Genomic DNA, 25,348 nt, shown 5'->3' with positions numbered 1-25,348 from the left:
AATAATAATAAATTTAGCAATAATAAATAAATAATAATCTAAGCAATTGTAGCCCAGATCCTCAAATAAGTATGGATTGAGGCACCTCATACAGTGCCTGCATACCATTGAGAATCCTGGTCATTGTTTATTTTTCATACTTCCTTTTTTTCCCAAGGAAAATAACCATAATTTTTTTGTGTGAATTCATCTTGTAATTCCCTTCTAAATGCTGTCTTCTAGCTTTTACTTTCTTTTTGGTGTCTACAAAAAAATATTGACAGTCACTAGGATATTAATGAAACTGGCCAAAGCTGTGTTGTTTTTTTCTTATATTTGTCCATCATGTATTTGTTAATTGGTTAAAGTCTCATCTTCTTTTTAGTAGGTATTTATTGGACCATGATCACACAGCCTCAGGACCCATAGCTATTATGTCCCTTAAGGGGTTTTTGAAAGCATGCAGCTTCCATTCTTGGAGTCAATGAGAAAACTTTAGACTGGTCTGTACTTTATGTACTGTGAATGCACAACACAGTTATGTAGGTGCAAACTGAATATTCTTCAGAGGAGAAATATTGTAACCTCAAACCATAAATTATCATGTTAAAGAGAACAAACTTATAGGTCTTAACAAGAATAAAAACACTATGCAGATGAGTAGAAGTTAAAAGCTATAACATTTAGTAAGATGAGATACCAGTTTTGGAGGTTTTACATATACCTGCTCCTGTAAAACTAATTGGTTGAGAAAGTCTATTTAGTTTTATACGATGCTTTAACATCCATGGAAAAAATATTTTTTTCAATTTTCTACCAAGCAATAGAAGATTGTAGGGCTATGACCTCACCAAGATCACAAAGACATAGTATAATAGCACTTGCATCTTAAATGTCAAAATGTATACATGTGGACTTTTTAGGAAGGATGGGGCTAGGATGGTGAGGAGGGAAAGTTGTCCTTCATGTGTGAGAGCAGCAAGAATGCTTGGAGCTCTGCTGTGGGATGGATGATGAAGCTTATGAAGAGCTTATGTGTCAGGATTAGAGGGCTTACCAGCACAGGTGATGCTGTGGGTGCCTGCTTTGGATGTCTTTAGGAAGAAGGAGGTGATGAGGTCTTCAGACAACTGGAAGAAGCCTCGTGTTCACAGGCTCTGGTCCTCAAGTGGGATGTAAACCACCCTGATATTTGCTAGAGGAAGAGCAGGGAACAAGCAGTCCAGGAGGTTTCTGGAATACGTTGATAATTTCCTGACATAAGTGACTGAGGAACCGATGAGAGGACGTGCTCTGCTGGATCTCATTACAAACAAGGAAGACCTTGCAAGAACTGTAAAGGTCACTGGCAATTTTGCTTTCAATGACTGTGAGATGGTGGAGTTCAGGATCCTGAGAAAAGAAAACATGGCAAACAGCAGAATCCCAGTCCTGGACTTCAGGAGAGCAGACTTTGGCCTGTTCAAGGACCTGCTTGGAAGAATAATATGTAATGTGACTCTGAAGAGAAAAGGCGACAAAGAAAACTAGTTAATACTCAAAGATACCTCCTCCATGTTCAAGAATCATCTATCCCCACATGTGGTACATCAACCAAAAGCAGCAGAAAGCCTGCATGGATGTGCAAAGAGCTCTAGAAAAAAACTAAGACAGAAAAACAGATGTAAAAACTCAAACATAAAAAAGCACACTATGAGTTGGAAGCAGAGTCAGGCCAGCCAGGAGGAATGTAGTCACAAGCACTGCCCAATTGCACAGGGGTGGATTAAGGAAAGCTAGAATATATCTGGAGTTGAATCTGGTAGGAACAAGAATCAATATCAATAACAGCAAGAACAAAGTAACATGCAAAGAGGACAGAACCATGTTATTTTTGGTGGTGTCAAGTGACAGGACAAGAGGCAATGGACACAAACTGGAGAACTGGTTCAGGAAGCACATTACTATGCAGGTGACAGAGCACTGGCACGGGTTGCCCAGAGAGGTTGTAGAGTCTCCCACCTTGGAGATACTCAAAAGCTGCCTGGACATGGTTCTGGGCAACCTTCTCTAAGTGTCCATGCTTGAGTAGGAGGTTGAACCAGTTTATCTCCAGAGGTCCCTTCCAACCATAACCATTCTGTGATTCTGAATGCTGCGGAAAATTTTGGGCCACTGCTGAATGTTTGTGGTGACAAAAGACATGTAAAAAACATACGTCTTCAATGCCTTTTTTCTGCTTCCATTTTTACTTTTAAGACCTGCTTTCAGGAATCCCAGCCCCCTGAGACTAGCGGCTGAAACAAGGAACTTGATGGAATGCATGCAGGGAGCTGTCTGATATCATTGCAAGTACACTCTACTGTCTTTGAAAAGTTGTGGTGATTAGAGGATGTTCCTGAGGACTGCAACAAAGCAAGTGTTATTCCTGTCTTCAAGAAGGTGAAGGATCCAGGGAGCTACAGCGATCAGCCTTACACTGATTCCTGGGAAAGTGATGGAGCAAATCCCCCTGGAAGCCACTTCCAAAAATATTAAGAACCAGAAAGTGATTGGGAGTAAGCAGCAGGGATTTATGGAGGGTAGATGATGCCCGTCCAACCTGACAGCCTTCTATAATGAATTGGCTGTCATGGTAGATGAGAGGAGAGCAATGGCTATTACACTGAGTTTTGCAAAGCTTTCAACACTGTCTCCCATAACATTGTTGTAGTAGAACTGATGGAGTTATGGGCTAAATAAACACAGTGAGCTGGCCTGAGATAAAATTGTAATCAGTGAATGTGACTTCGCAATGAATCTATTGCATTGTATTCTGAATCTTTTTGATATTAATCAGTAGTGTTGACCACTTATTTTCATGGACAGTGAGCGTTTGTGTAAGAGCCTAGTGATATATGACACTTAAGATAATTAACACACATTAATATATTAATATGTCTTCTACATATGATGAAGTATTTCCCTCACTAACACAGATAAATGTATTTCTTTTCCATGTGAATGGTTTGGCTTCTGTATCATCATTTCCTAAAAGCTATACTCATTTTTACACCGAACGATATTTCCCTTTCATTACAGTTTCTGCAAGGCTAAGTTTTGTAATTGGGAACTGAAAATTCAATTGAAAATAGATGTACATCATCAGATGCTCACATGAGAAAGGAGGACCCTGGGGTATGGGTATTCCATTAGTCACCTAAAAACATGACAAGGCACCGGGAACTTTAGTTCCACTTAAATAGTGAAGAGTGCAAGCCCATGCATACTTAAAAAAAAAAAAAAACTGCAGAAATGTTGTGTACGAATGACTTATGAAGCAATGTGTTCAGGATCAATAATCCTACATTGCTGTTTCTTTTTTCTTGGAAAAGAACTAATGCTCTTTCTAGAGAGATCAAAGGAGGAAAAGGGGGCTGTCATATTTCAAAATAGTGGCCATCTGTAGTTTCTCAGAGGTGTATAGAGGTTACAATGATATTACAGAAAGTGCCCTTTCTAAAATATTTTTCCCCTTTGTTGCCAAAAAGACTGAAGTTGAGCTATTGTCAGCTAAAATAATGGTTCATGAAAGCATAGGGAATCATCATCTCAATTGATAGCATCTGGACATTGCTCCTCCATGAAGACAAATACAGTTGTTCTCCTTTTGCATAAAGATAATTTTTCAGATGATGGTAATGACAATCTCAAAAGCTCAGCAGAGAATACAGGAGTGGGCAATGGATGCAGGGACATGAGAAAGCCTGGTGGGGTGGGAAACAAGAATGGCAGAAAACAGCTTAGAGAATGTGGTGAACCTAAACTTAACAGCTGAAGCTCCCTAAAGTAATTCAGAATTTTGGATATTCATATCTTCAAGGCTGCTTTTTTTATCTTTTTTTTTTTTTTTTTTTAAATAATGATACAGTATCATATCTCTGATGTTTTGGGTTTTGCTTTGTTTTATATCTATGCGTTACACTTGTAATAATTTACACTTTTACACTTGTAATAATTAAAGAGAAAGTGACTTCTACAAAAAAAAAATTCTCAAATTAAAATGTGTGAAGATGGAGTTAAAACTGAGAGTATAAGTCAACAACAACAAAAAATGTTTGGGATATTTTGGTTTCCAACATGAGCATTACCAACTCTGAAATTTCAAGGTTTAGAGTAAAACATAAGCCAAGCATAAGAAACAGACAGTTGGGAAAAAGACATTGAAACAAATTTGTTTCTGCTTGATAGTGCCCTTGTCAAGAAAAGGGCTAAATCTGATCATTTTTGCTTGCAAATATGTTTAATTACATTAGTATTGATGAATACTAATTATATATTAATCATAACTTTATCATCCAAATGTGTATGTGTAAGAAGATTAATCTCTGTCACTGCAGTGTTAACAAAGGAAAAAAAAAAAAACACCTTAATAATGTTTCTTAGAAATCTATCTTACAGATTTTTTTTTTTTTTTTTTTCAAATGCCAGCCATGGCAGGAGTGGACTAGAGCTCCACTCCTGTTACAAAGGCTTTTACAGGTCCTTTAAACTAAAACTTTGGGAGGACTGGCTAATCTGTTGGGCTGAATGTCCATGTATCCTTAACAGCAAATTCCTCAGGTTTGTTTGCATTGACTTTGAAACCATAACGACTGCAGCTTGAAGAGCAGTAAAGTATGGAGATACTGGAGGGCTTTAGAAAAAAACCTGTAACACCTGCTCTGTCATTTAACCATGCTGGGTCACTTAAATGAAGAAACCAAGTTGATGTAGTGAAATGTGCAAAGCAAGTTATGATCAGATGCATGCAATTACATTGTTCCCAAACTCCTAGTCCATGAATTCCTGTTTCTCTTTCACTTTGGGGGGGGGGAGGGAGATTGCACATTTCTTGTTTCATATGTAAAGAATGTTTGTCATACTGAAACTATTTTAGTTTGCTATAAGGTGGTAGCAGATCAAGAACAATCAAATGGGAGGTCTCCATCTGGGAGAGCATATTGAGTCTGCATGGCCCCTGTGGGGCAAGCTGCATCTGCCAGGAAAGCACTGCTGCCTCTGCCTCAGTGAGCGGGGGCTCTTTCTCATCACAGGGCATTGCACACACTTGCAACAGTTGGAAAGCCAGGTGAGGAATCAGAGTTCCCAGTCCTCCTTTTAACAGGCCATGCTCATTCTTGTTTTATCCAAGATGATGGACAGTGTCCCTTTTCTAAAGAGCAAGTCAAAGCAAAGCACATCAGCCTAAAAGCATGATTTGACAAATCAGCTAACCTGTTCTAATGCTGGGTTGGTACCAAAAGCATCAGTCCTACTTAACCCACCACTCCCTGTGTCAGATCCAGCAGTTGTGGGGTCACAGGGTGAGTCATTTTGTCTATCTGTTTTGGTAGATTTTTTATTTTTTTCCCAGCAGTAGAACTGATTCATGTATAGCTTCACAGCCACCAGATCTAACACGAGGGAAAAGGCAAGAGCATGAGAGTAGGGTCTGTGCGGTCAGGGACAGAAAGAGGATGGCTGCCTCTTTAGCAGCCATTTACGCCTAAACCCAACATAAAAACATCAAGTGCGAAATGAACTAAACTGGCAAATTATTTATGAAAAGGTTGCTGAACTCAAATCTTCTGCAGAAAAATCTCTGTCAAGTGATGATGTAGACTTTACCGTGCTTTAGTTTTGTGTTACGCAGAAGCTCATTCTAGAGGTGGCCCCAGTGATCTCTGTCAGCTTATGCATTGGCAGGCGGATACCCTTTTGTCCAGTAAGTTGTGGAATACTGCCTGTAAATTTGAGTGGTAATACCAATTTGTTGAAGTCAAAATGCATAGTATAAATGTATTGATTTTTTTCAGATCTTCCTATTGTAAGTGAATGAAAAATTGGGCTTGGAAAAGGTCAAAGCATTTTCCTTTGACTATATAATTTTGATTTTCATAAGCAGTAACAAAACATGCCATCTGTGGTACGACAGTGCCCTGTAAAATTCAAAATGGTGAAGTCCAAATAATTCCTTTTGATCTTATTGAGACAAAGTAATTGACAGTCATATCTCTTTGGGGGAGGGTTTCGCTCTTTGGGAAAGCTTTTTTTTTTTTTTTTTTTTCTTTTTTCTCTGATTCAGGATGAAAAGATTTAAAGATTTTTGAAATGTCAGTTTGCTAGAATTGAAATTGTGAATTTTCTTGCACAGTGTTGTGAAATTGTTTGTGGCAGTGGATATCTGGAGGCACAGATCAGGTTATTTACACTCTTATTATCTAGTCTTGTCTGAACTCTCTCATTGCATGAACTAGAAAGGTCATCCCTGTAGACTACTTACTTTATTTACACTGTGATGGAAAATCAGACATGAATCTATGATAGAGCCTGGGAACAATGGAGAACAAACTCAATCAGTCTAAACTAGGTTATGGAAATAGGCCACTTTATCTTTAGAAATCCTGGATGGCAAGTTATGTGCATGTCGTCTGTATGAAGGAATATTTAATCTATTTTTTAATGGAATTTTTATTCCTGATTAAAAGTTATGTCCCAGGAGCTTTGAGCTTTCTTATTTAGCTTCCCAAGTTGATCCTTCCTAACCATCTTTTATAATCTGTAAAATTGAACTCTGGGTTATAATGTGAGCTTGCATTCCCTGCTACTTCAGCAGGGAAACTGCTCAGGTCAAACACTCTGAGCTCATATCCTCATGCTTTGGTCCTCGTTCTATCTGTCTCCTCATAAACTAGACAGGAATTTAATATTTTGGTCAATACTGTGGGCATAGTAATTTTATTAGCATGATGTGACTAGGCTTCCATGAAGTGCTGTAAAACTGATACGGTTCTTGCTGGGGAAAACTGCTTTAATATAAGCGTAAACTTGAAGGGAAAGAATTTCTAGTCTCAATATATTTTTATCTTCTGAGTAAAGTTTGAAAACTTTAAGTGAGTTCAAGTCCTTAGAAGCTATTTTGAATTATGAAGCCTCAGCTCTAAGCTATTGTGTACTGAACAGTACAGTTCAGGAAAATCTCTCTCCCAAAGAGCCTGTGATTCAGGCAGGTAATAGGATAAGAAGGAATGAAGGCACAGAACAGTGTGCAGCCAACTGAAGTTTAGTTAGTGCAATGGCAGTAGACTGGAATCCACATCTTGTTTTTGTCCAGCTCCTAGTGCTGAGAGGTAATACTGAGTATGATGTTAATGGGTAAATTTCTGATGAAGTTAGGTGGCCTGATAACAGGTAGGTCTCTCACCAGAAAAAACCTGTATTGTTCTTTTCCTTTTGTTTTATTGGAAGTGAGCATCATAGTTGTGGTAGGCACCATGTGCAGATTTGCCTAAATCTTGGCTTTTGTGGATGCACGTGTACTCCAGAACACAAAGGATTTTGCCACTTCTGCTTCTCTGTTTTACTTAAGAAATCCACATGGCAAGAGAAACTTTATCATTTAGTCACTTTGAAACTGTCAGTGGAATTTAAAATAAATTATTTTAGCCAAAATGGCTATTTCAGAGCATCCTGCTGTCGGACGCCATCTGTTTGGTAAGCGTCATCGTTTGTGACTTCTGCAGTGTGGGAACCAAATGTCAGAGACTGTCAAAGCGTTTTCCATCATGCTCTAATTCTGGCTGAGCAGAAATCCTGTTTATTCACTTTGCTCAAATAGTGTACAGTAAACTTCTTAGTCTTTTTAGTTGAGCCAGAATTATAGCAGAGTGAAAACCATAGTCTTTCTACAACTAAATTTCCTCAGACCAAGAATTTTTAAAGAAGTAAGGGGCAGATTTGGTTAAATGAGGAGACTGCTGAAGAAAATAGGATTGCCTTGTTAATCACTAATAACTATCAGTGTGCTAGGTAGATTTCTGAGAGTATTGCTCAGCTGAATGCATCATACTTTCAGATAGAAATTTAAAGTCTGGTCTCTTCTGGATAGTTCATATTTTGTGGATGTTTTCATAAGCATGTGCTGATCCATCTATTTTAAAGATTTTATTTTTCCTTGTCTAAACTATCCTGTCATCCTAAAGCAATATGTCATTTTTGCATTTCTAGAGCCAGTTCTTGGATTTTGGAGCTTTTGTAATTGAAAGCTCACTAGTCATCATTTAGCTTCATTTCTCTTGCTTTCTGTTTCTTTAGAATTCGGTATAAGTCCTATAAGCTCATAAGCATCAATTGATGAAATTTAGTCTCAGTTAAGCTAGGCACAGTGGGAAGAAAATGGGTGAAGTCTTTCTGTGCTGTTCAGTGAAATAGTTTGGTTCTCACTGGTGACAAATCATTCCTTGCATCATCACTTTGAAGAGGGGTGTTCAGCTAGCTTAATATTTTCATGTCTTAGTGTTGTAGAAAATCAAAACAACACATGGTGTGTTTACTTATTTATTATTTATTTTATTTATGGTGAAAATAGGATATAAATTTTTTTCCTTCTCTGTCCTCATGGCTGAATTTCATAAACCAGTTTAACAATTATCTACAATTATTATTATTTTTTTTTTCATAGGAAAATGCTGTGAATGGAGAGCATCTGTGGCTGGAAACAAATGTTTCTGGGGACCTCTGCTACCTGGGGGAGGAAAGCTGCCAAGTCAAATTCTCAGTGAGTTATTTTCAGATTTTCTTCTCTGCTTCTGATGTAATGAGCCTGACTTTGAATTGGTGCACTGCTCGGAAGCTTGGTAGTTGAATTGTTTGCTTCTGTTGTTGATGCCTATGTTCTGAAAGAAAGAATGCAAAAAAGACAAAAGACTGCTGATTAAATACTTCATTGCATGGAAAACAAAAAGCCCCAAACAATTTTGAATGACCCAGATTATTTACGCAATGAGAGTGAATTTAATGAGTAGTTTTGATTAACATGGCAAGAAAAAAAACTAAGATACTGAGATATTTCAGAAATGTTAAGATGAATGAGCCTATTTCATTTATATATACACACGTTATCATTTGCTGGGATGTCTGAGCAGGATTCTGATCACATTTTTGTGATTTTCTCACTGCAAGTATTTGAACTGAATTTTCTGAACTATTGAGTGCACTCACCAGCAATGAATAGAATATTCAAAGTTGGACTTCTATTGAGGCTTTTCTGCTGTATATTAAAGATTTTCATTGGCTCTAACTCATGTTCCTCTATTCTTTGACTATGGAGTTGCTGTTATACTTTCTGCTTTCTTCGGTAACTCTTCATTTTCCTAATATTTAAGTTAAATTGCTTCAGCAGAAGAGATGAAAAGAAATGAAAAAAAATGTACTTCCTTTGGTAAGGTGAGAAATTTTATTAGAGAATGGCTATCCTGTGTTCAAACCCTTGCTTTGAATCAATGCACAAGTGAGTTTCCTGGCTCTTGGACTGCAAAATGTAATGGGAGTCCTTCTCTGTGATGTCTGTGAATAGTGCCTCTGCTTTTCTGCGATGCTGTCTTTTTGCTTTGTTTAAGCCCCTACTGCCTGCCTCCAAAAAAACTCAACAAGAACTCAGATCACTTGATTCAAACTGAGGTATTTTGATTTACCAGTTACCTCCAGTGTTAGTAGCACATTTTTTGATCCAAAACAGCAGTGATTTATGTAGCTCCAATTTCTATGATTCTAATTTAATATCCATCTGCCATAACTTCTCAAGCAAATTAGTTACTTCATGGTGTAAAATGTGAAGGCTAAACCTGGGAAGTGTGTGCTTGTTTACAGAGACTGCTGAAGTCTCAGATATTAGGATACATACTGTGGGGTAATATTCAAGTGAAGCATCATGTGTTTGCCTTGCAGTTACACTGGTCCTGAGGCAATGGGTTTGGGCAAAGGCAGGAGACAGGATTTTTGTCTGCCAATATGACTGTTCTTATATTCTTAATAGAACAAGTAAACATCTCCTCATGATTTAGCTTATTGAGAGTAGCATGAAAATGTTATAATGTGTTGCATATGACTGCAAGGCTGAGACTTAGCTTTTTAGAAGAGCATCTCTACGGAAGGTGGAAACACTGCCTGTAATAGCTGGTGAATTACACCCACTGACTTGCACTTTTATTTGGTAATGTTGGAGCATGTTTTACATGGCAGCATTTAGGAAGTCACATTTAGGAAGAAGCAGAGTTTAAAGTTGCTCAGTTTTTAATTGCCTGGCCTTTGCTTGACCTGACTGAGATTATTTTCTATTTTAAGTACTATTGGCTCCCTTTGGGAAAAGTGGTATCTGTTTTTATAACATGTTACAGTGCAAAAGGCTTTTGTTAGTTTAGAGAGACGGAGGTGGAAATGCAGTTAATATTATTTGTGGATGGTTTAATCTGAACTGTCAAAAAGCTAATGCTTCTCCAGTTGCAATCATTTGAAGACATTGAATCTTTCATGTCTATCCTGATTTTTGTTTGTCTTAGCTCTTTTACATGTGGCCTATGTAAGACCAGAGGTTTTTAATGGAGAAATGGCCAAAAATATATCTAAGCTATAAATGAAAAGACTTTGTAGAAAATGTTAGCCTGTACAGAACATTAATTCATATTCTTTGGAATATGGAGCTGAAATTTTGTGATAAATCAAATAAGTCAGAAGTAGTATAAAAGATGAAGCCTGAATTTTTACTATTCTCTCAATATAAATGGCTTTAACTACTTATAGTGCCACCAGCAACATACTCAAATCAAGATATTCAAAAGTAGCTGCTTGTAAGGCATTATCTTTATTTGATTTTTGCAGTTTTTCGTCATAGGGATTGATTTCTGTGTATTATTCCTCAGTCTCGTTGGTAAATATGGAGACTGGAAAGTTAACATGTCACAAAACACATGAAATATTGGAGAGTTATATAGTGCCACGGTTCTTCTGGTGAAACATTAAAATGTACAAGAAAGCACACAGAATGAGGGTATTTTTACTTAATTATGAGACAACATAAATATTTTAACTATTATAATGTAAGGCAAAGATGTATTTTTCCCTGCTTCTTCTTGAGTTTATTTACAATTTTCTGAAAATTCTAATGAAATAACTTATTAGAAATTCAAATTAACTTGAAAAAAATTAATGTAAAAATCTTAAACCAGTCTCGATATACTGCGTGTTTATAACATTTCTGTCCCTCAAGTGCAGGTCTGTAAATTAAAGTTTGTATAAAATTAATTTCATCTGGTTTATTAAATTGAGTATATGCAATGAAAAAAAAAATAGAAAAAAATAATGTACTCTCTCTCCTGGATGCCTTCTCTTCTCTATGTTATGCTTTGGCCCATGGGAGTCAATGGAAATTATTTTAAAAGCCCTACTGAAATTAATAAAACTAACCAACATAATTAGGTTGAGAATTTTGTCCCTGTTGTAACATTTCATAAACATTTAAGAACATTCAGTGTGAAGGTTATCATTCTCAGATAAATGACTTTTTTTTTTTTTTTTTTTTTTTATTTTTTTCTGCAAGGCAGTGGTCAAGCCCATCAAAATCAATATTGTATGATAAAGATGTGATGATATACTCTTCCTAATTGGTCTGAGTCCTCTGACTTGCTTGTATGTTTTTTGTCTTCTTTTCACTGGCTCTGCCCATCATATTTGTAGGCTGCTTCCTCTTAGAATGGTGATCTGTGCTGTAACCTCCTTATCTGCTGCCTAAAATGAGCCTTGTACGGTTAGTTCACAAGCTGGAGTACCACTGTCTTCTGTCTTTCATGAAGTCCGATTTTTAACTGGAAGAGCTTCAGAATCCTTTTTCAATATACAGGACAGCTGAGAACACCAAGATGAAAAAACGTGTATTCTATAAAGAGAAAAACATCTGTTTCACAGCTAACTTTTTTTTTTTTTTCCTGTGGAGAATAGTGCACCTCCATCCACATACTTCTCCTTTTCCTCTTGCAGAAATCTGCTCTGCGGAGGAAGTGTGCTGCGTGCAAGATTGTGGTCCACAATGCTTGTATGGAGCAGTTAGAGAAGGTAAGACATTGCCATCTTCTGGAGCATGATGCAGGCAACACGCATTTATTTAATTCTCATACTGAGCTTTCAGTCTGGAAAACACCATATGCCAAATTAGGTTTTCAGAGCTGTTTTGACAATGTATTTGTTAAAAAGTTGACTTAAAATTTCAGCTTATCTTTTAAAATAGATTTTTTTTCAAACCCTGTGAACCGTTAGGGGAAAAAATGCTTTCACATTTTTATAATTAAAGATATTTTCCTTTTATTTCTAGATTGAAAATTGAAACTAGAAAACGCAGTATTCTGTCATGTGCAAAATTGGCCTTTCAAAATTCCCAGCTAAACCCAGAATAATTCATCTTATGACAGCTATATTTATTATGAGCAATGCAGCATAAGGTGCTACTATGAATATTTTCCACTGTATTTACTAGACTGTGCTGTTTTCTCCTCAAAGCCTCAGAAGTAAAATTCGTGTTTCTGAGGTATAAAACATGAAACTTTTCTTTATAGTGCCATTATTTCTGTGGACATCTTTTCTGTTTATCAACTTCTTCAGGGAGTCCTCCTTCCCTCCAAGTGCTTATAGAATATTGATTATGGAGTTCAGGCTTCCCATCAGTGTTTCTTGTTCATTACACCTAACTGGGAATGTGAAAAAGGAATCCTCCCCCTCTGCTGTTTTTCATTCTTGGTGGGGTATGTGTGATGAAACAAGTGGGAATATACCCATGGATTTTATAGGAGCTTCATTTTCACTCCTAGATGTTTTGCAGTGTTGTTCACCATAAAAGAAGTTGATGCAAAACAAATTTATAGCAGCAACCCTTTGGAAAGGGTTTTTATTTTCCCAGTATTTGGGCTTGTGTTGACAAATGTCACAGTGATTGCCATAATACCAAGTTGGAGAGGTACCATTTCCACCCCCAATGCTTTTACCCACAGTGAAATTAGCATTAGCACATGCTTTCAGCACAAAATGTTACCAGTGAATTTTTCATGACTTCCAACCATCAGGGATGCTGGCTCTCCATAGCCCAGTAAGGTGGTGGCTTTGCCAGCAGTAGCAAATGAGCACTTAGATAAAAACCCATTCTGTTGAGCTTGTCTATGCTATTCTAGAAAACATAAAATTCACCTCTTGGCAGAAGGTTGTTAAGTTTGCATGCATCTTAAACTCTGTGGAGTTTAAAACTGGTATATAAGTCTTCTGTTTTTCTCTGCAAAGGTCTAAGTTGTTAGTAAAATAAATTTAAGAAATAGAGATCTTTCTAACCTACTAGGACTCAGAAATGGAATGATAGATTACAATTCCTCGTGAAGAGCAATGGAGGAAGACAAATGGCTATGGCTACAGTTTGTGTTATGGCTTTGTTTTCTTTTTCTTTTTCCTCCCTTGAGCTATAATTTTGAAGGCCATGATTATATGAGAATAAAAACTTATTTCTGTGGGAAGTAGGAGGTTGTGTTCAAAACTGGGGAACTCGATCCTTCTACTTCCATAACAAAAGCATGGTTGTGTAGTATCCTTAAGAGTTTTACTCTTCAAAGGGTAGTCATCTTAAGTTTGAATCCATTCAATTTAGTGAATTCATTTACTTTTCTCCTGGCTCTTTCCCTTCTTCAATATATATTGAAAATATGTATATGTATATGTATATATATATATTCCCCTGCTTACATTTCTGTTGATTTTCTTTTCTCAAAAGATCATAAAATCATAGAATGATTTGGGTTTGGGTTGGAAGGGACCTTTAAAGATCATCTAGTTCCAAAGCTCCACCATAGGCAGGGAAATCTCCCACTAGACCAGGTTGCTCAAAGCCTCATCCAGTCTGACTTTGGTCACTTCCAGGGATGGCACATTCCAAACTTCTTTGGGCAACCTGCTCCAGTGCCTCCTCCCTGCCCTCCCCCCCCCCCATCCCTCAGCAAAGAATTTCTTTCTAAACTCTAATCTAAATCTACCGTATTATTTTAAAAATAATTATCCCTTGTCTTAGAATTACAGTCCCTAGTAAATTATTTAGGATTTTCTTATCAGATTCCCTTGTTAATTATTCTATACTTTTTCTTTTTGACTTCCTAAAAAGTTCTTCTCTCCACTGAAGTTCCTGCTGTCCTTTTTGCCTTTCCTCTCCCATCTGAAGGAGACAATACCACTGCATGAGGCAGTATTATAATCCCCAAGTGGCTTGTGATTGGGGATTGACTGGATAAAAGCAGCCTGATCTAAACAAAAGGTAGAAATTTAGGATAATGTACACTTTTTTTTTTTTTTCTCCCCCCCCCCCCCCTGTAAATTAGGATGATTTTTGCACAGAACTTATTTATGAAGGCATAACACTGGGATGTGCAAAAAGGTCTTAAAGAGTTAGATTTCCAGATCCTATAAACTTCTGAGAACTTAAGTACACTTTGGTTACAAATGACATTCTTCAGGAAAAAAACACAGATGAAATGGTTGCCTTCTTGGCAAGGGAGAGATGGTTTAAATAATGGAACTGAGAAGGCAGCCGTAGCTTTAATGAAGGTGAGGGCTTTGTAGAGATTTAGCAAGGAGTATTATTTTGGCATGTGAAGAGATTTTCTGACATCCAGGTAAGTTACTTTCTTCAACTAGTGAAATAAATAATTTAATAGGTAACAATTACTTTGGAAGTGTGGACTAGATCAACATATTGGAATAACCTCTCAGCTTATTTTCAGTTCTAACACCTTTATTTCAATGCCAGATTAATTTTCGCTGCAAACCAACTTTCCGAGAAGGGGGTTCCAGGTCTCCAAGAGAGGTAAGTAATGGACAAATGATGGTTGCTTTTCATTTGATTTGTGGGCTGATTCACCTGGTGTGGAGCTGCAGCAGTGCTTCTAGATTCTGAGGAGTCTTAGAGTATTGATTTCCTGTGGGACCTGTTCTTCACCCCAGAATAAATGTAAAATGAATTCTAGCTGAATCGCTACATTACTTATACTGACAGGAACCACTTTGTCTTTCTGCTGTCTCTTTTCCCATTCACTCAGCCATTCTCTATTTTTTTTTTTTTTTTTGTAGCATTTCATTTTTCTTTCTGACCTTTTTAGGTCCCTTTTTAGGACCCTGAATTAGTATTTCGGCTTTTCTGTGCTTTCCTGAACTTCCACTGAACATTTCCTTCATCATTATTATTATTTTCTTTAAAGCAACTTGAGTGTTCAAAGGTTTTTGTTAGTCAAAATATCAAACATTCTAAAACCCCATGGTTTGCATCCAACTACCGTATGAATTCAGCTCCCTTGAAGGTACTGGGTATTTACTGTTCTTACATCTGTTTTTATAGCTATATTTATATGTTTTTTACAGAGTTGGAAGTCAGTGGTTCCAAAAGAAAACAAAAGGAATAAAAAACCCTAATCCCCAAACCCCTCAACAACAAAACCACCACCAACAACAACAAAAAAGGATAGTTGTTGAAATCTATTTACACATTAGATTGTTGTGGTGGTTTTTGTTGTTGTTTTTGTTTGATTTTTTTAATTAAAGAGGGAAAAAACAAACAAACAAACACAACCCTAACTGCTATAGTTGTTTTGGCTGCTAGTCTGGTATGATGGAAGCCCTTTTTCCAAGAGTAATCACAGTACAGAAGAAGACTTGGAAGTGACTTCTGTTGCTTGTTCTGTTTCATTTTTGGTAGCTATGGGTGAGAAATATAATGCAACTTGTTTAAGAAAGAGCCACTGTTCATCTTCATTTCCCCAAAAGCAGAGACTCTCCTCCTCTTTTTTTGGTAGGATCATGTCACAGCTTGCTCTTAGTAGAGGTAGCTCAGTTCCCTGCCATGTGAGTTCTGCTGTGCAGGCTGGCATAACAGCAGGGCACAAGTGAGGCTCCTTCTAACACCCTTGCCTGCACAGAAGGAGCACTGCAGTCCTGCACATCCTCCATTCTCTTGCCCACCTCTTGATGCCATCCAGGGTGTAAGGACTCCAGACTACTTCATTGACTTGCAATATTTTTGTCTTTTAAGAGTGTATTTCCAAGTAAAATATAACAAGGCCCTATGTTGTGGCTGAATACATTGGCCTTTTGGTCCTTCTGTGTTCTTTATTTAGGTACTGCTTATCTTCATGTAATGTGCTTTCTTCTTTTTACAAAGGACAACAAAGAAGTAGTTCTGGATGCACTTTGACATGGATAAATAACCCTATCTTGTCCTTTTTCTTCATGTAGTTTTGATTGTCTCTGAGGTTTTCAAGGGGGGACTACTGCATTTTACTCCACAAATGATTGCCTTGGCTGAAGCACCCCTTCTTTGATGTCTGTAAATCAATTTCACATAGATGGTACCTTCTGAATGCAAGCTGCCATCACTTTCTGTAACATTTTCCTTGTCCTTCTCATGCAGAACTTTGTCCGACATCACTGGGTGCACAGGCGGAGACAGGAGGGGAAATGTAAGCAGTGTGGAAAGGTAAGACTGCCCACACAGCACAAACACAACTCTGGGCACATATGCATTCAGGGTAGTCAGTAGCTACTTCCAGTCATGGAATTTTTTCTTTGGTAAATACTTAACCTCTCTTAAGCAGAAAATGACAAGACTGATGTGTTGAGTGGTAGCAGCCCTGATTCACACATGGTAAGAGAAAAGGCAGTTGCACCTATGCAGGAATGAGCATATCCTATGAACTGGACCATTGCGCTGCACTGGCTAATGAAAATGATGAGGAAGAAGTCAGTGGCTCCTCGATTTTTTTTTTTTTTTTCTTGGTTAAATCAACCCCGTGCCAATATTGCGCTCTTATAGTACTATTCTCTGCACTGAAATTGTGATTACACATTTTTTTCAGGCTTCTGGGAGAAAAAAAAAAAAAAAAAAAAAAGGCTGTTGCTTTCTGTCAGCAGACTAGGATTTGTGAGACTGCTTCACATTCACTATTGATGTGGCAAAACAAAAATTTGTTTCCAAAAAGCTATAAAAAGAAGTAAGAAGAGCCTTATCTCCTGAGGACATTTCTTTTGAAATTTTATGAACCCCTGAAATGTGGTGAGAGATATTTAAATAACACAGGGATTTGATTTCCTTTCTCTAGCACTGTATTATATTTTTGTTTCCCTCTTACCATCAACTGGTAAGAAAGATTGTGTCTAATCTCCATGGCGTAGCACTTTAGTCAGAAGAAATCAGATTTGTATCTGAATACTGGTGTAGATTATTAGCTGCAGCAAGGCACACTATACCAACATGGTACCCTTTTATAAAAAGTGACATGTGAACAGTGCAGTACGGGGTCCCACAATGTTTCAACCTAATAGTTCACGTCAAATCTCACTGTGACCTGTAGTACATCACTTTATTTCATCACTTCCTTTATTTGAAAAGTTAGCTTTCAAATAATTACTATCTTACTTCAAACATGTATCTTTAGGAAGAATTAGTTCACATTTTTAATGCAAGTTGAGGGTGAAAAGTGTTTCATTGTTACTTACCAGTAATATGTTTTTATTGCTTTATCATTTTCTCTTATGACTCCCTAAAAGCCAAATAGTTTACTGAATAAATGAAAAGCAGTCCACTCAGAACCAGACAAGCTGCTCAGTCAGTCCATATGTTTAAAATTTATTACTGATGGGCTGAGGAATTAATGTACTGAATTTTATTTTTTTTAGTAGAGATTTTGGGAGACGATTTCTCTCCTGCTTGTTACAGACCAGAACAAAACTAAAGATTTCATGACCATGAAAGGATGGTTATTTTTAATACTTTGGGACAAGAAAGAGTAAGATTTGTAAGAAACAGTAAGAAGCACAAGACTAAGTGAATAAGAATAAAGTGCTTTGTCCAGTTTCAGCACTTGTCATACATACTGTCTCTCTGTTTGCTCTTGTGCAATGGAAATGCTTTTGTACTGAATAGTAGATTGGATCTGCCCAGGCAGAAGCAGCTGGATGGCTTGTCTTTGTGAAGCCATTTAGACATGACCTGTTACTAAACTCGAATATACTAAATCACTCCCATTATGAAGAACCTGCTCTTTGAGTTTCTCTGATTTTAAGACCTTAGATACCAGGGTAAGGATTAAAAAAAAAAATTCTAGACAGAAGTGGCATAAGTTAAAAGTTTAGGGATTTGTCCTAAGTTAGTGGTGTGGTCTATCTGGCAAGCTGGTTTGAATACACACTGGGGACACCTGAAAAACTAGCTGAAATGTGTATTTCTGCATAGCAGGTAGATGGGGAGAACCTCCTCCCCATCAGTGCACTGATAGGGCTGTCCTCAGCTCCTGCTTATGGACAGACTGTAGCTCAGTCTTGCAGATGACAAGAGCCTTGTACCTCTGGATGAGTTTTTGGTTGTTTATTTCTCCTTGCTCTGTTTGTCATTGTCAAGCACACCATTAGAGTCCTAATAGTCTCATTTTTCCTGCATGTATCCGTCTTGCATATATTCATCTCATTCCACAGCAGCTAAGACCTTAATTATGGATGCAGTGAAGAAATGTCCTTCTAGATGTTACTAAATCAGATTACTATAACTCTTTTCCTTGGGTCTTTGATATTGACCAGCATGTTGGCGATTTAGGTAGTACTCAGTTTATCAAAAAGAAAACTGGCTCAAAACCTCATGACCTGATAGAGAGGCTTTCAATTAGGCAGAAAATTCTGGGTACTGAAGGGCTACTTAATGTGCTAAAGAAAGGCCTGATAAAAGACAAAGAAAAAAGGATCCAGACAACTGCAAATTGAAATAAATCTAGACTTAACATTGAAGGTGTCTATGACAAACTGTTCAGTGGAGTGCTGGACATTAACCCAGATCAACTCTTTTTCAGATTGAATAAGCTTTAAGTGAACACAAATTTTTAGGCTATAACTCCAGTTACACTTTGTCACCTGTGTTATGTGCAAGAAGAGTATATTTGACCCAATGGTCTTTTCCAGACTTAGAATTTAGAGGAAAAAGATATGTCTGCTGAAATAGCATTCTACAAAATTAAACTCTTCTGTAGGAGAATAAAATCTCATGTTTGATGATAATGGTATTTTTTTTTCTCTTTAAACCTATAGAAATATACATATAAATAACTTTTTTATTTGAATTAGACTTTTTTTTTTTTTTGAGTTGACTAAAAGGATTTTGATCTGAGTCAGCTTAATAAAACAGTAAACTTAATTTCCCAAACGAAACATTTCCAGACAGACAACATAGTTGATTCAACTGTGCATTAAAAAAATAAATAATAACAATAAAAAAAAAATCATTTTTTTTAAATATATATATATATTTAGGGAAAAGACTGCAATGAAAGAATGTTCTGTTCCACAGAAAATCTGAATCTTAGTCATATCTCTAGAAACCCATTAAAATAGTCATTCCTTTCTGTTTCTTCTTCTTCCTTTCCCTCTTTAACTCTACAATTTTAAAAATGCATTAAAATGTTTCTGTCTCTAAAGATTGGGGGAAGGGTGGGGATGAGGGAGTGAGATAGAGAGATAGAGGAGTGCGCACATGCCTTAGCTGAAGAGCCTTCTCTATGAATCCTGTTATTTTTATTACATCCCTACAAAATCGGTTTGATGGTTAAGAGCTTTGAGGCTGGACCAAAGTATCTGACTGCACTGAACTGATTTAACCTAGCAGTTTCCCAACAAGAGTTTAAGTTGTAAATTTTGTTGTAGTCAGGAGGAATTTAATTCTTTTTCTCCTGTTTGTTGTAGGGCTTTCAGCAGAAGTTCTCCTTCCATAGTAAAGAGATTGTGGCCATCAGTTGTTCCTGGTGCAAGCTGGCGGTAAGTGGACAGTACTCAAGGCAAGTGGTAGCAGCTTCACCGAGTGGCCTCAAAGCAATTAATTCTGTTTGTCCCTGCTTTCAGGGTTTCTTCTCTCAGTGAATCACCTCCAGTTTTGCCATTTCTTTTCCTTTTGCTCAAAACCACCATAATTTTAGCTGATTAACACATGAATCCTTCCAGGAGAAGAGTCTTGCTGCCCAGTGTAGTCACTGGCTACCTACCATCAACACAACGCTGCTGCCAGCTCAAAGAGTCAAAGGGATTTTAATACATTTAGCACTGTTGGGATGGTTTATGAGTTTTAATCTTTGTTTATTTATGTAGGAGAGATTTTTTTTTTCCCCATTGGTATAAACCATGGCTAAGAAAGGTGATCTTTAGTTTTATGTTCTTAAAGCTCCTAGGATTTGGGGGTGAACTTGAGGATGACACAATTGGGAACATTGGTCCAGTTTTCTCAGTGTCATTCTCTTCTTCCTCTCCACGCAACCCTTTGTCTTTCGTGACCTCCTTATTGACTGTACTCATTTGCTTCTCTCCAGTTTCATAACAAAGTCACCTGCTTCATGCTACATCACATCGAGGAGCCGTGTTCCCTGGGGGCTCACGCAGCTGTCATTGTGCCTCCCACCTGGATCATTAAGGTGAAGAAACCTCAGGTAACTGCATGCTGATGTCTGTTTCTGAAGCTGTATGGCTGTACAGGGCCAGCCTGGCTTCGGCACTCAGTAGTCCTCCACTAAGGCATGCTTATTCAACCTTGTCTCTCTCCCTGATACCCAGCATACATCCATGGTGACTATGAACCCGTATCCTCCTTCCCTTCCATCTAGCCATCAGTAGGTTTCCCTCTTTGGGTTGATTAGCAGCAAACATTACTTTTGTTCTGAGCAATGCAGCTCAGGTTTGTTCCTCTTAACTGTGACTTCAGCTAGCATACTGCAAGAAATACACTGTGTTGGAGGTCAAGCATGCTCCATTAAATAGAGCTGAGCAAATACAGGGAAAAACTGTTAACAAACATTCACTTGAACTGCAGTAAGAATTCACTGTAACTGATCTGACATGCCTCTGAATTTTTCATCAAAGGACTCTTAAACAATCATGACTTATTCACATCAGCTTACTGCTAGCAGTAAGCCCACATGCTCATTTAGTTGCAGGTAAAAAGGACAAGACTTCAAAGCTTTGCAATGGATGTGATATGTTTTAGAGAGGTTAATTCACTAATCAACACAACAGGGAGAGAGGGTATCCAAAAGAGAACTGGCCAAAAATTAAAAGGGGATTTCTGTCATGGAAGACGTAGGTGGTGTTTGTAGTTGTTTTGATTCCAGGTAGAACTGAAAGAAACAGACAAACACACACTGAACAAAACCGACTTTTATACACTTCTTGGTATAGTGTCTTACAAAAACAGGAAGACTATTGAATTTGTTATATAATTTCTAGCTTACTAACCCTCCCCACCCCCTTTTTTTGTGAGCCAACAGTACACTAATGTTACCTTTATTTATAAACAAAATCAGGAAAAGGTTATTAAAAAAAACAAATACTAATTTTAATAAAAAGAAAATAAACTAATAAAAACAATATTATCCATATTTGAACTAATTAAGAAGCCTTTCTTTAATCTTTTAAGCTTTTATTTTGGTCTATTTTATTTATTTTGGTGGTTTCTATTAATTTTTGCTTATTTTTTGCATTTTTTATTTTGTATTTGTCTTATTTTTATATTAAAAAAATACACTTGTAGTTTTCTCCTGATTTGATGGTTTCCCAAAGAAGGATAACGTTCTTAGAATATTTTTAGACAGTTTGCTTTCTTGTCCATTATTTTTTCAGAAAAGTTCAAAAGAGAATCTTATCTAGTTAATTATAATTCATGGGGAAAAAAGTACTTTAAATGCATGTTTTAAAAGTTAGGCTTAATGAAAATATCTATTAGTTCTGTCTGCCTGAGTCATGAATGGAAAGGAAGTACTTCAGTCCAATTTTCCCTCCCATCATGTGTCAAGTCTTTGAAATTCATGGTCAGTAGCATGCAAAAATCTTACCTTGAATAACTGAGGCCTTAGATAAATTGGAATGATACATAGCACAGAGAATGGGCAAGTTTCCACAACATTTCTGAACAACAATACCCAGTGCAGTATTAGTTTTGTGGAATGCATCTGTTGCTGTGGAAAATATTAACACATCTTTCAGATGCATCTTTAGATTTTTGGCAGAAATCTTGTTTGCTTTTATTCTTATTTTATTATCATTATTATTTTAGGAAGTTTTCTTTCCTCCTGCTGTTTCTGGCCAGCTCTACTTCTGTGTACTGTGACCCCTTTAACCCTATATGTGTGTTTGGTGAACACTATGGTTGCATTCAATCCACATAATACAAACACGATATTCAAGTTTTTGTAAATTCAGATAGTAAATAAATATGTGTAATGAGCAATCTGTTTTTCACATAATTCCATAATTGGAGTAAATTTGGCTAGAAGCTTTTTGGTTATAAATTATTTTCTCAGCTCTAATTAACTACTCATATTGATCACGGGCAACTCCTGAAGTGAATTCCCTACTCATGAAGCTGATTTTAGTCGTGCCTTCATCCTTTTTATTGTTTTTTAGTTTCAAGCAAATAAGGTGGCTTTTTTTAGCAAATCCTTGTCCTGATTTTTGATTTTTCTTTTTACTGCTACGAAAAATGTTTTCACATGCTTAGCTACAACATGGGTCACCACCTTTCAGATATTGGACTTGAATAAAGAGCATACTCCCCCTCTGATTACCAGCAATATTGTAGTAGTAAAACATTATGTAATTGGTTAAGGATAAATCTTTGCTTACACCCTTTACTTTCTAAGTGGGGAGTTTTTGCTGCTTGCAAGCAATTGATTGCAAGAAGAAGAATATTACAAATGGTTCAAATAGTTCTGGGATAGGTGGTAGCCCTGTCTGTAATGACACATTTTCATAAATGGAAAATTCCCGGTACTGATTTCATTTTATTCAGAATGTGAGCCAATTCTGTAATGCCTTTACTGATTTCCAGTATTTATGTACTGTGTTAGCAGCACTTTGATACCATCTCTGATTTCCTGGGGTTCAAATCGATTCTGTCTTCTAGTCTGTGAAAACTGTCAACCCTATTGACCTGTCACATTTTGTTATAAGTCAGGCTTGGTAGTGCAAGTGGTGTTAGTGCTAGGAATAGACTAGCTGTGCTTATGCTCTGGGAGAAAAGAAGACAATGAGAAGGTGTACATCTGGCTGATAAACTTAATAATTCAATCTCTCTTCTGTTTGGGAAGGCAAAGGCAGTAACTGTAAGATTCCATTTTATTTTATTTTATTATTTATTTTTCCTGTTCAAGGTGAGTAAACATATTTTCTCCTTCTACTCCTCCTTCAAGGACCTTCAAAAAGTGTTAGTGAATCTTTATACTTCTGGGTTTATTTCTTCCTTTCCTCAATTGCTGGCTACAGCTGTCTTGCCCGACTGCGGTTTGTGAACAACCAGAAAATGGTCAAGATTTACCTTCTCAGAAGCTGTTAATTGTTTACATCATTTGAAGCCCAACATGTCAAAAGCCTTTGAAAGTGAAGACTGAAATGTTGCAAAGGAAAAGGTTGAATGGGTTCATTAAATCTGCTCAAGATAGTCTGTGGCCCTCACACCAACCAATACCATGCAAGGACTCCAATTCTTTTGTTCATTTAGCTAAGCTTGCTTAGAACTATAGTGACCATGCAATAATACCAAAAATCTCTCTTTGAAGATGGCCAAACTGACATCCACAAAGGAGAGGTTTCCTCTCTAGATGCAAGTTAGGATTTACTTATGGTGCACAGTTAAAGGTATGCTTTGCTATCAAGTATTATGCTGAATAACGTTATATGTTTGTAAAAATACTCATCACCTTGTTATGTGGACAAGGTAGTACACATCCATTTCTTCAGTTCCATGTGTGAAGACTGATGATTACTCTTGGCTGTTATTCTGCATGTTTGCAAAGAGAACCTGCATATGTTTAATCAGCTTTTTGCCTTTCGTCTGCTATAGATGTGCAGTTATCATTATTATAATAAAGATTTAGGTTCTCTTAACACTATACACATAAGCATGCTAAAAAAAAAAAAGAAAAGCAAAATAACATAGTTGTGTGGTAACATATGTTATTGCTTTTTGAGTGTAGAAATGAAAAAATATTATGATGGAGGCTTAGACTAAAACCTTTTCTGTAATATAGTTGTATGCCTCTTCCCACCCCAACCATAGGCAAGAAAAGAGTTATGCTATGATGGGATTTAATGACAACTACACTTAAACAGTCTTTAAATTATTTGTTGAAGTAGGCAATACTTTGTTGAACTATCTTTACTCTTTCCAGAAGAATTTCACTGGCCTTAAGTCCATCTATTGCGGAGGCAGAATAACATGTACAGTCCTTCAAGTGGTACAGTTAAGTACTTTCCTGACATAATACCTGACTTGAGTTACAGGCTATGATTTGCCCGTAGAGTTCACTGCACATTACCAATAAGATAAGTATTTTAAATTTTACACCGGGAGAGACTGGAGCACAAGGAAAAGTCTTGATATGCCCATGACCTTTCAGCAGATAGCTGGGAAGACTGTGGATAGACTAATCTCTGATCTGTCCTATTTTGCCCCACTCTAGGGAGGATCCTTTAACAGAAATCAGCTGAGAAAATAGGCCAAGAACCCTACTGCTTGCAGCTGCCTGTTGGAGCTCTGAGGCCAATGTACTGTACCTTTACATTGATATAAAGACTTTCGTCTACCTTCAGTCTGACTCCTATGTAGGGCAATGAAAGACTATGAAGGTGATACTGTCCATCCACTTCTGTGGTCAGTGCAGTCTTCATGATTTATCATGTTTTCAAGATCACTTGATATCAGAGTAGGGAAGAATAAGAATGCCTTCTTAGATAGTTTCTCAAACTATGACATAAGAGGGCAAATACCAAGAAATTGCTTTGCTGAGCCATATTTTCTTCAGTATTTTCAGTAAGCAATGAGGCACGAATACATCAATATCCACAAGAAAAGTTGGGAGGTGACAAAAAGTTTGGGACCATTTGCTCTACAGCAGGCTTCTCTTGGTCTGGTCAAAAAAGAAGATGATAGTGTCTTTAGCAATTTAAATTAACTGTTAATGTTTCCACATTTCAGAGAAGCCAGGAAAATCTAACTTCTGCATCTGATGTGTTCTGGGGTTTTGAAATTCTGGAAGTAGCTGTTAGGTATACCAAGAGAGAATCTAGTACCTTTTCTTATTAACATAATGGCATTACTGGTTAGTGAACAGGATTAAGTAGGGACATATCACTACTTACAGGCTTGGTGATCTCTGATCATTAATTTCTTTTGAATACACTTTCGAATAACATTGGGACAGAAATTAACTTCTGGATGAACTGAGTGATCTTGCTTCCCTCTTGAAGCCAGAAATTATCAATTAACTTTCTTCTAATTTCCTGTGTTACTTTCTTTCCTAGTAATGCATAGACTAAGAGCTGAAATACTTGGGAAATATTTACGTTATTTCCTATAATACAAAATCTCATTCATATGGAAAAGGAAAGGTTTTCCTGCTGATATGATATCAGGTAATACATTTTAAGGAAAAACAATAATTCCTTTTTTGGTATGTTCTTATCAACCAGAAGACCTTTATGGTTCAGTATTATTAAGTAG

General features: G+C 37.0%; 1 protein-coding gene across 14 annotated transcripts in view; it reads left to right on the top strand.

The window, feature by feature from the left end:
- The window catches only part of DGKI (diacylglycerol kinase iota), a 216,247-nt gene that overhangs the window by 78,757 nt on the left and 112,142 nt on the right, over positions 1-25,348 (top strand). For 12 of the 14 annotated variants that reach the window (XR_011090225.1, XR_011090229.1, XR_011090228.1 and 9 more), the window contains exons 3-8: positions 8,441-8,536; positions 11,791-11,865; positions 14,585-14,641; positions 16,238-16,303; positions 19,552-19,623; positions 20,169-20,285. Coding sequence is in view for 11 of the 14 variants with exons in the window: in XM_068662793.1 (XP_068518894.1) it covers positions 8,441-8,536; positions 11,791-11,865; positions 14,585-14,641; positions 16,238-16,303; positions 19,552-19,623; positions 20,169-20,285 (483 nt within the window). In the remaining 3 variants the exon portion in view is untranslated. The remainder of the gene's footprint in view (positions 1-8,440; positions 8,537-11,790; positions 11,866-14,584; positions 14,642-16,237; positions 16,304-19,551; positions 19,624-20,168; positions 20,286-25,348) is intronic. The other 2 variants (XM_068662783.1, XM_068662814.1) reach the window with 1 other exon arrangement.

This window comes from Anas acuta, chromosome 1 (assembly GCF_963932015.1).
Source record: "Anas acuta chromosome 1, bAnaAcu1.1, whole genome shotgun sequence".
Lineage (NCBI taxonomy): Eukaryota > Metazoa > Chordata > Aves > Anseriformes > Anatidae > Anas > Anas acuta.
Note: the sequence above shows the minus strand (reverse complement) of the source record. Positions and strands in the feature narration are given on the sequence as shown.